Source organism: Corythoichthys intestinalis, chromosome 8, assembly GCF_030265065.1.
Source record: "Corythoichthys intestinalis isolate RoL2023-P3 chromosome 8, ASM3026506v1, whole genome shotgun sequence".
NCBI classification, from domain to species: domain Eukaryota; kingdom Metazoa; phylum Chordata; class Actinopteri; order Syngnathiformes; family Syngnathidae; genus Corythoichthys; species Corythoichthys intestinalis.
This window is the reverse complement of record NC_080402.1, coordinates 29,568,924-29,584,673: the sequence shown is the minus strand read 5'-3', so window position 1 is coordinate 29,584,673 and position 15,750 is coordinate 29,568,924. Positions and strand designations below refer to the sequence as shown.

The 15,750-nt window shown below is 36.4% G+C and overlaps 1 protein-coding gene across 1 annotated transcript; it reads left to right on the top strand.

Annotated features, from left to right (window-relative positions):
* Positions 1-1,703: 1,703 nt before the first annotated feature.
* LOC130919902 (tetraspanin-1-like) lies at positions 1,704-15,095 on the top strand. Its single transcript, XM_057842531.1, has 8 exons — positions 1,704-1,798; positions 7,069-7,144; positions 7,610-7,825; positions 8,319-8,393; positions 8,467-8,574; positions 11,666-11,821; positions 11,903-11,995; positions 12,484-15,095. The coding sequence occupies exons 2-8, from the start codon at positions 7,088-7,090 to the stop codon at positions 12,538-12,540; spliced, it is 762 nt and encodes a 253-aa protein (XP_057698514.1). The 5' UTR covers positions 1,704-1,798; positions 7,069-7,087; the 3' UTR covers positions 12,541-15,095.
* The last annotated feature ends 655 nt before the right edge of the window (positions 15,096-15,750 follow it).

Here is a 15,750-nt window from a genome sequence, read left to right as displayed (position 1 = left end):
CTTGCTTGGCGGCGAAAAATTAGACACGGAAGTCGTGGTATTTTTCTCCCTTTTTACTCTGCTTACCGCCAACAACTCCGCCCCAAAAGAAAAGGAGGCAACGATATAGACCCCAATCACCAACGTCACACAATGATCTTAATTGTGGTTGTTAGCCCCAAATCTTCTAAATATATATTAAATGCATCTTACCAGATATAAAAAGACAACTACATAGTCTGCGGTGATCGTTTGGTGCCCAGATTTCTTGTCGAATTACAGCAGTCCATCTCGTTCTCATCTTCGCGTCTCTCAGAATACGGTAGAACTTCAAGTCTCTCCGTCTATCTTCTCTGTTACAGCAACCAACCGCCACACACGCCTTCACCATTTTGATTATTAATAATGACGAGCAGAAAAACACGCCGTAATAGGAGGCATGTACGTAGCGGTAATGTATAAACATGACGGGCTGACACACAATATGGCGGCTCCGGTCAGGGGGGCGGAGTTGTGACGTCATGTGATTGGGGTCTATACACAGGCGGCAATCTTGTCCATCAATTGGATGACGCGCTGGCACACCGGGTGCACCAATAAGAACCTCGCGTTGATGTGTCAATCACGGTGCCGCCGCCAGACCCCGGTTACGCTACAATATTCTGACAGAATAGCCAACGACGTCATGCATTAAGAGAGACAATAGCTAATTAATATGCTAACTCGCCACCCTGTGGTCTGGGGTGTGAATTGCAACCTGTCAAAATGACTGACGGACTTCAGTTTTTTCCGTCACCGTTTTAAAAAACCGGTCAGCGACGGAAAATTTCCGGTTAACGCGACCCCTGACTCATCGTGAAGTTGTTCTGCTTTACAGACATCAAACAATTGTGCTTTTTGAAGCTTTTCAGTCATGACAATTTGTGAAGCTGTAACATGTACACTTATGTTCAAAACGACACACATTTTAACAATAAAACGACACAAAACAATTGGTGTTTGAATAGTTCATATTTTCTGATTAATATGGAAATTTAGTAGATTAAAATAGCCTAATTTGCCTAACAAAAGTCCGCTAGTTTAAATGCTACAAATGCTAACATATTTACTATTCTCATAGCAAATCGCTGACACGCAACTCCACAAACTGTAGCTGTAAACGTAATTACAAATGCATACACAAACATGTTAGCTGAAACAACTTATTGTCTGATGTGGGCCAAACCAGAGCGCATTTGTCCTTTATCCATGTCAGACGAGAGGCTGCTCCTTAGTCATTAGGCGACAGTCCAGCCAGACACAGCGCTTCCACCAGAGGGCAGTGTACCCTCCATCATTAAACAAAATACAATACTTTTGGCCTTTTTGGATAGTTATTTTGGCGTACTTAAAGCGACTTGCGCGGAAATTCGGTTTAGGTCGCCAGCGTAGGAGCGAAACTCATTCGTAACCCAAGAACTGGTTTTAATGAGCCATTACAATAACCTTTCTTTCAAACAGTACAGTGCTGATTATTTTATTGTTCTAGATTTTGAAGTGACCCAGTGGACCAGCCCAGATAATAAAATTTTCAAATAAGTCAATATTTTGTGCATCACCTGATTGTGTTGTAAATGTTTCCCTGTCTGACAGGACTTTGACCCTGGTGAAAATAATGCTTATCTGACAAGCAAAAAAAAGTCAGTGACGTGTAGGGTATGAACTCCTTTCTCCACCCCATTCGCTTTATATGTGTGTGTGAAACTGGAAAGAAGATAACTAACACACGGAAACCGGTGTACACACTCCTGCTTGATCAACAAAAGTAACTGCAGCATAGGTAAGAACACCGATATATTCCTTTGACATCACTGAGATGTGGAGTTGCACTTGACATCTTAATATACTGTTTGGTTTTCAGACAACTCAAAAACTTCAGTCCTAAGAAAAAGTCAGATACACTGTAATTGTCTAACATGCCACTTTTGTCGGTTATAACCTTTTTTAAAAACAACCGTATTAATGTATAGCACTGTTCTAAGTATGTCTACAATTACAAAATAATACAAATTTTGAAAAGATAACCCAAAGTAGCATGCTGAAATAGAAATTTAAAATTGTGTGATTTTTTTCTGTCTTTAATCTACCTACAAAAAGTACAAAAACATAATTGGCAATAAACCGGAAATTTGGTAATACTTCCTTAGAGCACATATTTTTTTAATTCTATTTTTTTTTAATTGAACAGCGATGACTCAAAACAATTGAAAATTTGACAATTTCAATTATCAGTAAAACTCATCCTCTAGATTTACTACAAATAGGCAACTACTTTGGTAGAAACTTGATATTTATAGCTTACAGCTAATGAAACCCCCTTGATTTTTCAGTTAAATTCCCCATCTCAAATAATTGTAATTTAAAATAAGAAATTTAATTATATTAATATGAAAATTGAATTTCACTTTATTAATTGAACTAAATGTGAACTGTTTTTAAGATACACTTCTAAATGTGGAGATAAAATTGCCAATTATATTGCTGCTATAGCAAAGATCATTGCCATCCATAAATTATAATATTCCTTCAAAATGAGTGTCAGCATCACGGATAATAATTACCTGATATCTGTTAGGATTTGATGAAGTTAAAAAAAAAAGGTTGACAGCTTTAAAAATTACGTTTATTTGAATAAGAACACTCATAGCCTAAGTCACTGATGGTATAGTGGTGCATTTGCCTGAAGTAGGCACAAGCAGGGATTGATTGTCATTCAGTGATGTTGCGGATGTGAGTCACAGTGTGTGCTCTGTGACTGACTGGTGGTGACCAATCCAAGATTTAGTCCGCCTTTTTACCGAAGTATGCCGACATAGGCTCCGGCACCCCATGACCAGGATAAACAGTATTGAAATAGGATAGATGGATTTAATTGTTAAAACATTTATTATATTTTTTTAAAAACATTGTGCTTTTATTAATGTAACATTCAATGAAATTCTTATAATATTGAGGACGTTATTCTTGTAATATTATTTTTCTTTTTTTCTTTTTTTTCTAAACATACATTACTGGACTTTATGCTAATACAGTGTTTTTTTTTTTTCTTTCTTTTTCTTAGAATCTAAAAAGTATTGAGATTTTTTTCTCAAAACAACATTCTCAAAATGTTATTATTTTCTCATATTCCAAATTTATCATACTGCATGGTGGCTAACAATAATTTGACTTTATAACTGTAACATGTTTCCCCCTCATTTTACAGTATGACTTTATTATGATTTCTAAATATTAACAAAAAAATTGTGGCTAAAAACATTATTTCTTATAATTTTAATTCATTTTTAAACCGAAATAAAATTAAAATTTTCTTTTTTTTTAATCATTAAAGTGTTTCTTCTGGTGTTTCTCATCGTCGACCTATGTTTTTATCAGTTCTGCATTCAAACAAACTTCCTTGTTGACGACATGGAAAATATTTTACTGTGTCTCGGGAACAAATTTGCCAAGTAGGTTGCTGATGTCATTGCCAGTAAGTGCGGTAGTAAAGAAGAACTATAAAATTCTTAATGCCCGGATTAGAGGCTAACAAAGGTGTGTAAGGTCAGGAAAAAGGTGTGTTTTATAACGTGGCTATGCTACCTGCACTGCGACCAGTGCTTCTCATTTGTCATTAATGGCACATGTTATCGGAGGCTATCACAAGACGTACTTCCATTGCAAAATGAATGAACTTTTATGAGAGCCTCTTTTATCTGCGTGAACCTTCCGAAGTGGACTCAAGTCTTATTAATCAAATAACAGGGTAATAAAATGCCATACATGACTGACAAGGTTGGCCATTCTCACATAATTGTCACAATTTGTCTATATTGCACTCATGTCTCGTGTGTTTTTTAATCACTTTATGAACAATACACAATATGTATTACAAGTTTAGGGTTTATCCTCAACAATTTGAAGATGCACTTCAACTGAAACTATAGATGACGTCAGTGTGCAATAGCTAGTGAAGGAAAAGACCCCAACTTTGAAACTTTAGCCAGTTAATATTTAACTTAACCAAGTGTGACGAATGCCGATTCTGTCTCATGTAGCTTACTTCAAGCATATGTCCCAGACTACATTTAAGTGCGGTAACTTCCTTATAACTCCTTATGGGCGAGGAAAATTTGTATGAGTGCAAACAGCTTTTTCTTAGATGGCCTTTTTTGTTTAATTTAATTTTAATGCTCTCACACATGAGACAACACAAAAGCCACTCATTAGAGTTAGAAAATAAATAACCTATTACACAATTATAGTTAGGGATATTAATCATGACAGGAGGACCAACCAGAAAAAGTATTTTCTACAAATATTGATGTATGCGAACCAAGGGCGTAAGTTTTGTCTAATCATTGGTAGCGACGATATAACAGCATGACCTGCATGTACACTTTTTGCTGGGGACGGAACATTAATAAGACCAAACAGATCGGGTGAATGGGGGTCAGAGCTACATTTCTCACAAATACAAACCTAATTAATTGATAGGCTAAATAATCAATGCAAAATACATCTGTATTGACTTATACTTACTTTCATATGTACAGTGCCCTCCATAATTATTGGCACCCCTGAAAAAAATGTGGTTTTTAGTTTCTAATATTTTTTTTTATTCAAATAATATGGGACCTTATTGGAAAAAGAGAAAAATCCAACCTTCAATATAAGTGCATTCATTCAGTGGGGAAAAAATCCCACATAAAGAAAAAATTATTTGACATCAAATAATGTGTGTCACAATTATTAGCACCCCTGGTGTTAATACTTTGCACAACCCCCTTTTGCCAACAAAACAAGGTCTGGGGACTGAGATGGCCATGGGAGGAGCTTGATTTTGTGTCTGGTGAAGCATTTCTGTGTAGATTTGGCCATATGCTTAGGGTCATTGTCTTGCTGAAAGACCCAGTGACGACCCATCTTCAGCTTTCGGACAGAGGGCAACAGATTTTGATTTAAAATGTCCTGGTATTTCAAAGCATTCATGATGCCATGCACCCTAACAAGGTTCCCAGGGCCTTTGGAAGCGAAACAGCCCCACAGCATCACTGACCCACCCCCATACTTCACAGTGGGTATGAGGTGCTTTTCAGCATGTGCATCTTTCGTGGCACGTCAGACCCACTTAGAGTGTTTGTTGCCAAAAAGCTCAATCTTGGTCTCACACAAAAATACACACAGTCCTAGGCTTCAACTGGGACCGTGTGCTTTGGTCAGATGAGACCCCAGACCTTGTTTTGTTGGCAAAAGGGGGTTGTACAAAGTATTAACACGAGGGGTGCTAATAATTGTGACACACATTATTTGATGTCAAATATTTTTTTTTTTATGCGGGATTTTTCCCTACTGAATGAATGCACTTGTATTGAAGGTTGGATTAAGCTCTTTTTTTCTTTTAAGGTCCCATATTATTTGAATTTAAAAAATGTATATAAGAAGCTAAAAACACATTTTTTTCTGGGGTGCCAATAATTATGGAGGGCACTGCATTGGTTCAGGTGATTTCATTCAAACCTTTCTTTTCAAAAAATAATAAATAGTTTGAAAACTTCCGAATAAATGTCTGGATTTAATTAGAAAATTTTTATTTCAATATTTGAACATAACTAATACACAAAAACTTGTTCATAATCTCTTAACTATACAGGAATGCAAAAAATAAACATTTGTCTTAAGACAACTCAACATTGTTGAGAAATTAATATAACATATAATATATAAAAATATACATTAAAAATAACACAAAAAACACCTTAGTTAGGGATAAACAAAAATAAATTAAAAAATCAATTGAAAGATACTACTACTTTTGTCTACAATCACAGCCAAACTCAACAAAAAAATAGAGCTCCCTTGGGCTGCTTTAAAACCATATAAATAAAATAAAAATGAAAAGTGGAGCGAAAGGGATAAACCTCGGTTCACTACATTTCTCACAGTTTAATGTTAACTAGAAAATACATACAGGATGACACTTCTTTCCAAGCAGCTTTCTACTCAAGTTTTGCAGGTTAGCAAATTCACACAGTTTGATATTCTGCTAACACTTCTGGTCGGACTTTCAGTAGCAAAATTAGTGGTGTGTTCCCCACCTCCACAATATTGATGTCTTTTTACATTAAGTACAGTGGCTGCAGCTGGTTGAAAAAAAACTTCTGATATCTCTCCTCTTCAAAGGGAGCGGAGGAGGCGGCATGGGGCTGGGGCTGTGAGTGTGTTTGTGTGTGGGGGTGGGGGGCTCAAGTCATCAGCCAATGAAATGTGCATTTGAGGGGAAAATGGATTGGTACACTCAGCAGTGAAAAGGGGTAAATGTAAGTCTGAACATAATGAAAATAATTCACTTAGTAATGGTAGGGTCAATTATATACTTGCAACATATGGGGAGACAATTTAAATTACCTATATAGCTGGAGTCATTATATAATGCAAATAAGGTTGCTTAAAAGTTGCTGGGGACAATTTCAGCATCCTGAAAAGTTGGAAGTGTTATGTCCGTACCGTCCCTATGCAAACCTACGCCTTTGATGTGAACTAGAGGTTAGCCTGGGATGCAGCCAGGTTTCATCAACAGCCTATCACCAAGAATAATAGACAAACACTAGAAATCACAAATGTGGACAATTTTAGAGTCTTCATTGTACCTAGTGCATGCATATTTTATAATTGGGGAAGAAGTTGGAGGAACTGGGAAAAACCACTCAACCACGGGATGACGCAAACGCCATACCGAAGGTGCTCAGAACTGTGAGGCATTAAACCGTCAGTGCGCCAAGGTGTCCTGAGAGGGAACCGAATTGAATGACAATAAGACAATACAATACATGGCCATATTGGTTTGAATCAGGAATTTTTCACCTGTTTACCTATTTAAACTGCACAGGCTGTTACTACCAAATTTGAATTAATCCATTAGCGTGACCATAAATTGGGAAACGTTTGAGTTTCCGCCATTGTATATGTCCTTGTTCAGGGTGTACTCCCATTTGTAGTAGTAGTGGTGGTGTGTACATCATCTATCACAACTTTTAAAAAGTTTTTCTTGCTTTTTGTATCCCCTAACAGTGTAAAAACATCAGCCAAGATGTGTTGTGCAGGATTTCTCAAAATGATGATGTTCATCTTCAACGGCACCATCTTTGTAAGTTGATTTTAGACCTCTGTATAATGTTGAGGTTGTGGGAGAGGTTTTTTATTTTTTTATTACAGATGTATTAACTATTTTGGTTGTTTGTGAGCACTATGTTAAAAATGTTTAGCCTTCTAGCTAATGTCAGCTTTATAGCACACTATCCCCTCAATGTCAACCCCACTAAGAAATACAGCGTATACTGGTTTCTCTACTAAAAAGACTAGTACCAAAACACAACAAATCTGCTGGAATTGTGTTTGGTTACTTCTGAATGTCAATTGCAGTTTGCCTGATTAACAAAACCACAAATTAGTTAAACTAAGCCATGAAAAGACAGATTATGGCTAACTATAATCATTCATTTAGGCCATTATTATCATATTAATAAAAATGGAGTTAATCAACAACTTAAAAAATGAACAACCCTAGATATTTCCATCAGATCACATGACACGAAGACTGCTGGCTTTTTAGTTAGCAGGTGCTGCCATTCTGGGAGTTGGCATTTGGGTGAAGGTGGACAGCAACTCCTTTATGGGAATTCTGGACAGTGTGGAGGACCTTCCTTCGGAGGTGTCACAGGTGGCCAGCGTGTCCTACCTGCTCATTGCCGTTGGTGCTGTTCTGCTGGTCATTGGCTTCCTGGGCTGCTGTGGCGCCGTCAGGGAGAGCAGGTGCATGCTGCTGACGGTGAGTATCCACAACCCACTTATTAACTGGCAACTCTTTCCATCAATGTGGTTAGCTTTTGTTCAAATTTGTTTGGCAAATTTCTTGGTGAACAAGTTGAAACAATTCAGTGTTGAAGGTCTTGTAAGTTAGCAGGACACTTCCTCATTCGTGGAGGATGACATTAAAACATCACAAATTAACAGATAGGACCATTTCTTTCTGGGTTAAAGGGAGTGTAATAAGGAACTAAGAGTAACTATTTTCATCTGTTTGCTTGTTTCCTTTTCAGCTGACGACTTCCTGGTTCTTAGAAGATGACAGTGTATTATTAGAGATTAAAAATTCACAAAACAAACATTTAACTATAAAAGAGAAAATGTAGGTGAGATCATTAGTTTGTATTTAGCAATACGGCTGTAAATTTGATATATCATGGACTGAAGCTCAACCAGTGGAATTGTTTGGCTTCGTAATTGATGATTTTCACTCCATTTCCGTGATTCTCTTTCAGTTCTTCAGTATCGTGTTGATCATATTCCTTGTCGAGGTCGCCGGTGCTGTGGTGTTGCTCGTTTTTAAGGATTTGGTATGTAGAGATGGTGCATTTGCAACCATAAAGTGCATGGAAGATGTTTCAAGAACTTGTCTGTGGTCACCAGGCGGAGCAGGTCTTTGACAGTCTTGAGGACGAAGTCAAGAAAGGCCTCGGTAGCAAGTTCGGAAGTGATGAGAGCCTGACAACGCTGTGGAACACCACTATGATAGGGGTAGGAATAGGAAGTTCCTATAAGATGGTTTTCTTTTCTTTTGTAGTTTTGTATAAAATACCCGAAAGCAATACTAAAAGTTTAAGTCTTTGTTTTCAGCGACATGTATGATGTATGATTTGAATTTACAAGGACTTTGAAGAATCTGAAATTTACTGAAAAAAACTTACTGGAACAATTAAAAACCTATTTTTTATTCTAAATGCACAAAAGCATCGTAAGGTTAGAATTTAATTCTGTTTCTTTTATGTTTTGGAGCAGTGTGTACATTTTCTTCTGGAAATGTAATGGTGAAAAAGGGAAAGTTGCGAGAAATTTGAATGAATGAATGAATGAATGAATTATTTTGGACATATCCAAGAAGAAAGAAAATAAGAAAAATATAACAAACAAAAAGCAATTTTAAACATTTAGACTAAACCCATGAGATAACAACAATACTAGTCAAAACAATGATAATAATAACAATAATAATAATAATAATGGTAATAATACCGCTAATAATAACAGAATATGCCAAAAAGGGAGTAGGATTATGCATTTGCTTACTAAAACTTACCCTCCTTTTCTATTTCTCAACTACAGACTGTCATATTACTATTCCCATATTGACAAAAGAAATAAATATAACCATTTACAAAGGATGAAAAATAAACACAAAATAAAAAGGAACTAGTCAATAACAGACTTCTGATAACAGCCGAGAGTTAAATCCTTTCCTCTTCCTTATACCCTGTGAAAACTTTATGTTTATACCGTTTCCTATACTGGGTCATGCTTGTACAATGCTTGAGCCCCCCATCTAATTTGTTCCATAGCCTCACTGCACAAACAGAAATACAAAATCTTTATTGTAGTCCATACCCTTTGTTGCTGTAAGTGAAGCGCCCCCCTCAAATTATAGTACCCTTCTATCATAAGCGGATTTTAAGGGGGGGGCCAGCCTCCCCACCTGGTGGCTGAAAAGTGCCATCGCATGGATCAAAATGATTTTTCGAACAGATCATTTGATTAGCAGCTTAGACGGTCATTTGCTTTGCATATAATTTTTAACAACAACAACAAAATAGAGGGAGGGCAATTTCATTTTTCAAATGATTTTTTTCTTTGATTGAAAATATATATATATTTTTTTAGATTGAAGCAACTTTTTTGGGGGATTGAATGATTTAGACACAAATGCCCTACCCATAATATGGCCCAAACACAAAAAGGATTGCTTCAATCAAAGAAAACGTTTTCAATGAAAAATGAAGTGTTCAAATGCAAATTTTTTATCTCAAATATTTTTTCGTATTAAAAAAACGTTTTCTATGATTGAAATTTTTCTTTTTTGTATTGAAGTGATTTTTCTTTTTGAAAACATCTTTTTTGAAGCAACTTATTTTTTTATTGAATAATAAAGACAAAAACGTCCTTGTCAAAATGTGGCCCAAACACAAATCAACATTATTTCAATCAAAAAAGTTGCTTCAATTAAAAAAAAAAAAAAAAAAACTTGACTCCAATCAAAAAAAAAAAAAATTCAAAGGAAAATAGCTTTCACACGTGTTTCAAATTTATTTTTGCATTCAAACTTGACTCCAATCAAAAAAAAAAAAAAAAAAATCAAAGAAAAATAGCTTTCACACGTGTTTCAAATTTATTTTTGCATTCAAACACTTTTTTTTTTTTGGATTGAAGCTAATTTATTTTTGCATTCAAACACTTTTTTTTTTTGGGATTGAAGCTACTTTTTTTTATTATTGAAAATATATATCTGATTGAAGCGACTTTTTTTTTAATTGAAGCAAACATTTTTTTTGATTGAATAATAAAGACACAAATCTAGCTCCATATGGCTCCGCCCTGGGGATACAATTTTTGACTTGGGTAACGACATTGGCACGACACCGGCGGCGTACCATATTCAATGGTTGACGATCTTGGCGAAAAGTATTGCCTAAGCAGCCAGAATTCCCCTCAAGAATGATGGGAAACAGAAAACGCTCATTGTCAACTTATTATTATAAATATTCTTGTAAGTTAATATTATTGCTGACACTGCGTTTCGGGGTCATCAACATGTTGTGCCCCCCCTGCCCCAAAAGTCAAACTCCGCCTATGCCTTCTATGTTATATCACAATTTCGGTATATTGCCAGGAGGTGACTTGTGCATTGCCTTGTACATGAACTGAGCTGTTTGAAAATGAACCAATTCAATGATTTTTAATGATCTAGATCAAAGTCCGGCCCGGGGGCCAAATGCGGCCCGTGGTCAAATTTCATCCGGCCCCCAGCCTCTGCCATAAATTCTGTAACGTCTGGCCCGCAGACAGACTTAATTAATTGGTCAGCAGCACTGCTACCAGCATATGAAGTAGCTTACACACTAAATGCTGCTCCTCATTTACCCACTAAAAGGCAGCAACACTCTAAGCAACATTACCTCATGTGACCCTTTACTTCCAATTTTCTAAAATGGCGATAATCAACGAAAAAATGAAAGTTGACTGCATTGGCCGACGCTTCAAAGATAGGTGGAAATTGGACTATTTCTTCACTAAAATACGCAACAACTGTGTCTGTCTCATTTGCAAAGAGACAGTCGCTGTTTTTAAGGGGTTCAATGTGAGGCGATATTACCAAAGAAGACACGCTGACATGTACGACAAGATTACAGGGAAATTTAAGCAACTTGAAGCTAGTTTAATTTCACAGCAGCAGTATTTCGCAAGAGCCTGAAAGTCAAAAGAGAACGCCACAAAGGCTAGTTGCAAGATTGTTGAAATTATTTAAAAATAAATAAATAAATAGATAAATTAAAGCAAATGTGACACACAGAATGGCCTGCTAAAATTTGCTTGTTCTACGTAAAGGACGTCAGCCGAGGTCGGCGCCCCACATTTTTACCACATCAAATCTGGCCCCATTTGCAAAAAGTTTGGACACCCCTGATCTAGATTAAAAATGTATATTTATATTTGTATAATTCCTGAAGTCAGCATTATGTATGTACTATTCTTAATTTACCTTATAAGGAAAACTGTCATCACATTGCAAAATATTCAGCAGCTTGATTGTTATAGTTTATTAATGTTTTCTTCACAGTTGCAGTGCTGTGGATACAAAAACTACACCGATTTTGATGGCTCCCCCTTTCAAGAAAACCATGGGGGCTTCTTTTATCCACCCCAGTGCTGCAATGGGACGTCCGTCAGCGACATATGCAGCCTGCCGTCAGCGGAACTTGCCTCTCACCTCCAGGTACATCGGCAGCCACTTTTTTGGGGCGGTTTGGTACAGCTTGTGTCACTTGGTCTCTTGAACGTGTCATCTTTCTACTAGTTGGTGGACGGCTGCTTCCAGAAGCTGCTGCAGCTCATTGAGGAAAATGCTGTGATAATTGCAGGTGTAGCTCTCGGAATTGCTGCTCTTGAGGTATTAAAAATGCACACAGACAGTACTTGTTCTGCTCCGTTATTATTGTCTTGTTTGATCAACCGTCTTGTAATTTTTTTTGCATTGATTTAGCCATTTATCGTAAATAACGTATTTTATGAAATACTTAAAATTTGTATTGAAGTGTAGTCACATCAAGATATCAGTGCTACCGTGGTTTGGTAGCAGGTATTAATCATGTTTTTTGTCTCACTATTCCCCGTGTGAGTCAATGATGGGTGCATCTTCCATGTGACGCATTAAAACTGTTTCAGCCTATAAAGACACTCATATTTACCATTCAATGTTTCTAATCAACTGCACAGGACAGGGAAAAAAATAATAATGCTATGAAGTGTAAATTATACTTACGCAAAGTTGTTGTTTATAATATTTTTAGCTGAAATTGTTGGGGTTGAGTTGGTAAAGGTTAAAAAGGAATTTCAGAAAAATAATATTATTTTTAGCTTTGCTGCTTTTGTTTGCAGATTGCTGCCATGGTGGTTTCGATGATTCTCTACAAGCAGATTGGCAACAAAGCATGATGATCACTGTTTATTTAATAAATACACATGAGGAATTAGCTTGTCAACTGTTTCCACTGAGTAAAGACTGTTAGCCCCAAACTGACATAAAAACTGTAAAAAGTGTGTAGTTAAAATTGGCAGCAATAGCAGCCATTGGAACGTGTCTGTCCTTAGGAATGTCAGTGATTGACTGATAGTGATTTCTTTATGTTTCAATACTTGTCAAGAGTTGGCCATGTACATGAAGAATCATTGAGCCTGACGTTGAAAAAATGTCACACATCCTTTCTTGTATGATAATTTTATTTTTTTATATTTAATCACTTGAAAAGTAAAGGCGAACATCCATGTTCGGTTTACACTACAACTCTGGTTTCTTGTCTCTTTTGATATAAGTAATATTAATAGTTAATATAATTATCATTATTACAGAAAATAATTGAGAAGCACTGCACTAATGTGGTAATGGATAATGTCATCAAAAAGCAACTTGTGTGTTTGTCAGAGGTGGGGAGAGTAGCTAAAAATTGTACTCAAGTAAGAGTAGCGATACTAAAAAAGTAAAAGTCGTTATCCCAAAATGTACTAAATTACAAGTAAAAAAGTATCCAGTGAAAAGAACTCAAGTAATGAGTAAAATTGTGAGTAACTGCTTATTTATTTTTTTCCCAGTGGTTTTTTATTGTCTTAGAACAAACTTATCTATATGAACTGTTGTTATAATGATACTGTACAAAAACCCATTACAGAAATACAAAAAAAAAAAAAAAAAAAATCATTGAATTCCGGCAAGAGGGGGAAAAAGACAGAAATAAAGCATTATTCATCCAAAGAGCATGAGTGCCCTCTAGTGGAGAAAATAGTTCCGAGTTTGAATAGTGAATAGTTCCTTCATACACTACCGTTCAAAAGGTTGGGGTCTTTATGTACACTACAGTTCAAAAGTTTGGGGTCCAACGGTAGTGTAGTTACTCTTATGAAATTAAAAGGATCATGTCTCCGGTTTTCCGTGGTCAATCGGTGCCGAATAAAAACTGGGAGAGAGGATAAAATCTGCGCTTTTGAGTCATGTTGAGGGCAGTGCTCTTTGCCGAATATTTCATTTCTCACGGTGCTTTAAAGACGTCACGTGATTGAACAGGCTGGCGCGATAATAGAACAGCAAGCTTGCGTCAGATTGGTGTCATGGAGTCATGTGATTATTGTTGCGACATCTCATTGGTGAAATTGGTAGAGCTACTCTTGACATCATTGGCAAAAAAAAAAAAAAAAAAAATCTAATACTTAAAATAAATAGGAAAAATGTAATGACTCATGTGTAGCCCAAAGTAGTGGAGTAAGAGTAGTGTTTTTTCACATGTAACATGTAAAGTACATGTAACGCGTTACTACCCACCTCTGGTGTTTGTGTTACTGTAGCAACAAAAGTAACAAAACCTTTAGTAAATAAACGATGGGGGTTTTCTCGCACTGCAATATTCGTTGTTGGAGCCATTTTGCCTTTTTTTTGTTTGTTTGTTTCTCGACGCAGTTCGTCTACTGCCTTTTTCATTATTTATTTTTTGGACAATTAAATGATGGTGACCAATGTCACAACACAAGGTATCGTCAACAAACTTGACATTGAAATAATTGATTGAAAATGCCTATAAGCACGTTAGAATGAGCACAGGCATACACTCCTCGAGTGGCTAGAGGCATGTCACTGTACCAGTAGTGTAAATAACAAAACAACACAGCTCCATTTGTAACGTTCTAAAATTTGGAAAATTCACAGTTGCAATCTTTCACCTGATATCAAGCTTCTGAAAATTTTGTGGCAGTAACAAGACAACCTTAAATATTCTTATCATTAATCTTAATAGCACTGTCAACAGATTCCAACTAACCCAAAATGTCCTGTTCATGATTGATGTGTTGTAATTTTTACCCTGAACACCATGTATGAAACATGGGCGTTGCAAGAGGAGTTCATTTTATTGCACTGATACTTGTCCTGGGTTCAACATTTATAACAAACTCCTTCGATATGGTTTTAGCAGATCATTGCAAATAAAACTGCTTATAAGCTTTATTTTATTCTTAACTTATTGTGGCTTCATATGTATTAGATATGGTTGAATCAGGGCAATACGGAAATTGAGATCTTGCCAAATCATTTTAATTGACAAGTCAATCAAACAACTGGTTTAGGGTAGGGTGCAGTTCGTCTTTTGACCGAAGTCTCCTTGCATATGCTCCAGCACCCTACGACTCTGATAAGGATTAGCGACAGTGGTGTTATCAGGATGAAAAAAAAAAAAAACTACAATGCTCAAGTAGGTCGAAATCCAGCATAGGGCTACTGCACCTTAAAACATGTTTTGTTTTCTCCTTGAGATAACTGCTGTTGTGATTTGGTCAAAACAAATAAAAGTTGGTTTGATTTTATTTGACTTAGAACACATCCATAACTGAACAGTATGGACATGCAGGTGACAATGTTTTTTTTAGGTAAGCTATTGTGGTTCCTCGGTTTTATTATTACTATTATAGTTATTCTTTGTTCCGCAGCCACTTTGAGCTCAATTTGACCCCTTAGAATGCTTCAAAATGCATCAAAATCATCAGGCAGGTCAAGACAGGTGCAATCTTTGATACTGTGTAAAGACAAATATCCAAATACACTATGTAGCGCCCCCTATCAGTCATTCTTTGTCCCGCCGATGCTTTGAGCCCTACTTTGACGCTCTCATAATGCTTCAAAACTTACCAAACTCAACAGCCAGGTGAACACTGGTGAAAACTTTGATAAAATGTAAAAAAAAAAAAAAAAAAAAAAAAATCAAAAAAATCAAAATATGCGTAAACGTGTTTAGCGCCCCCTAGGAACAAAACCCACATTTCATTTCATTTTTTAAGGTGAAAGAGGAGGTAACAACGCAAAAGTTAAAACTTACAACACATCAGTACTATTTGAATGGGATACCATATGCGATGCCCAGACTGCCATTAGTACTACATCCAGTTTTTTTGGGGTTGGGCAGAGCGTGTCCGTGGGTGGGCACCCCCCCCCCCATCCCCCAACCCCCGGTAACGCCCCTGATTAGTGATGTTGAAAATGAATTGATAGATGGAAGTCAAACCAAAATAATTTGGACTCATTACACATTAATTTTGGGGGGAAACAACAACAAAAAATGTGCAAAATAATTATAAGCGTAAATGTCAAAAACACAAGAAGATTGC

Bases quoted from the DNA above. Each gene is read 5' to 3' on its own strand.
- LOC130919902 (XM_057842531.1), top strand. From the start codon at position 7,088: ATGTGTTGTGCAGGATTTCTCAAAATGATGATGTTCATCTTCAACGGC. The intron at 8,575-11,665 runs GTAGGAATAGGA...TTTTCTTCACAG, and splicing joins GGAACACCACTATGATAGGG to TTGCAGTGCTGTGGATACAA. The intron at 11,996-12,483 runs GTATTAAAAATG...TTTTGTTTGCAG, and splicing joins TCGGAATTGCTGCTCTTGAG to ATTGCTGCCATGGTGGTTTC.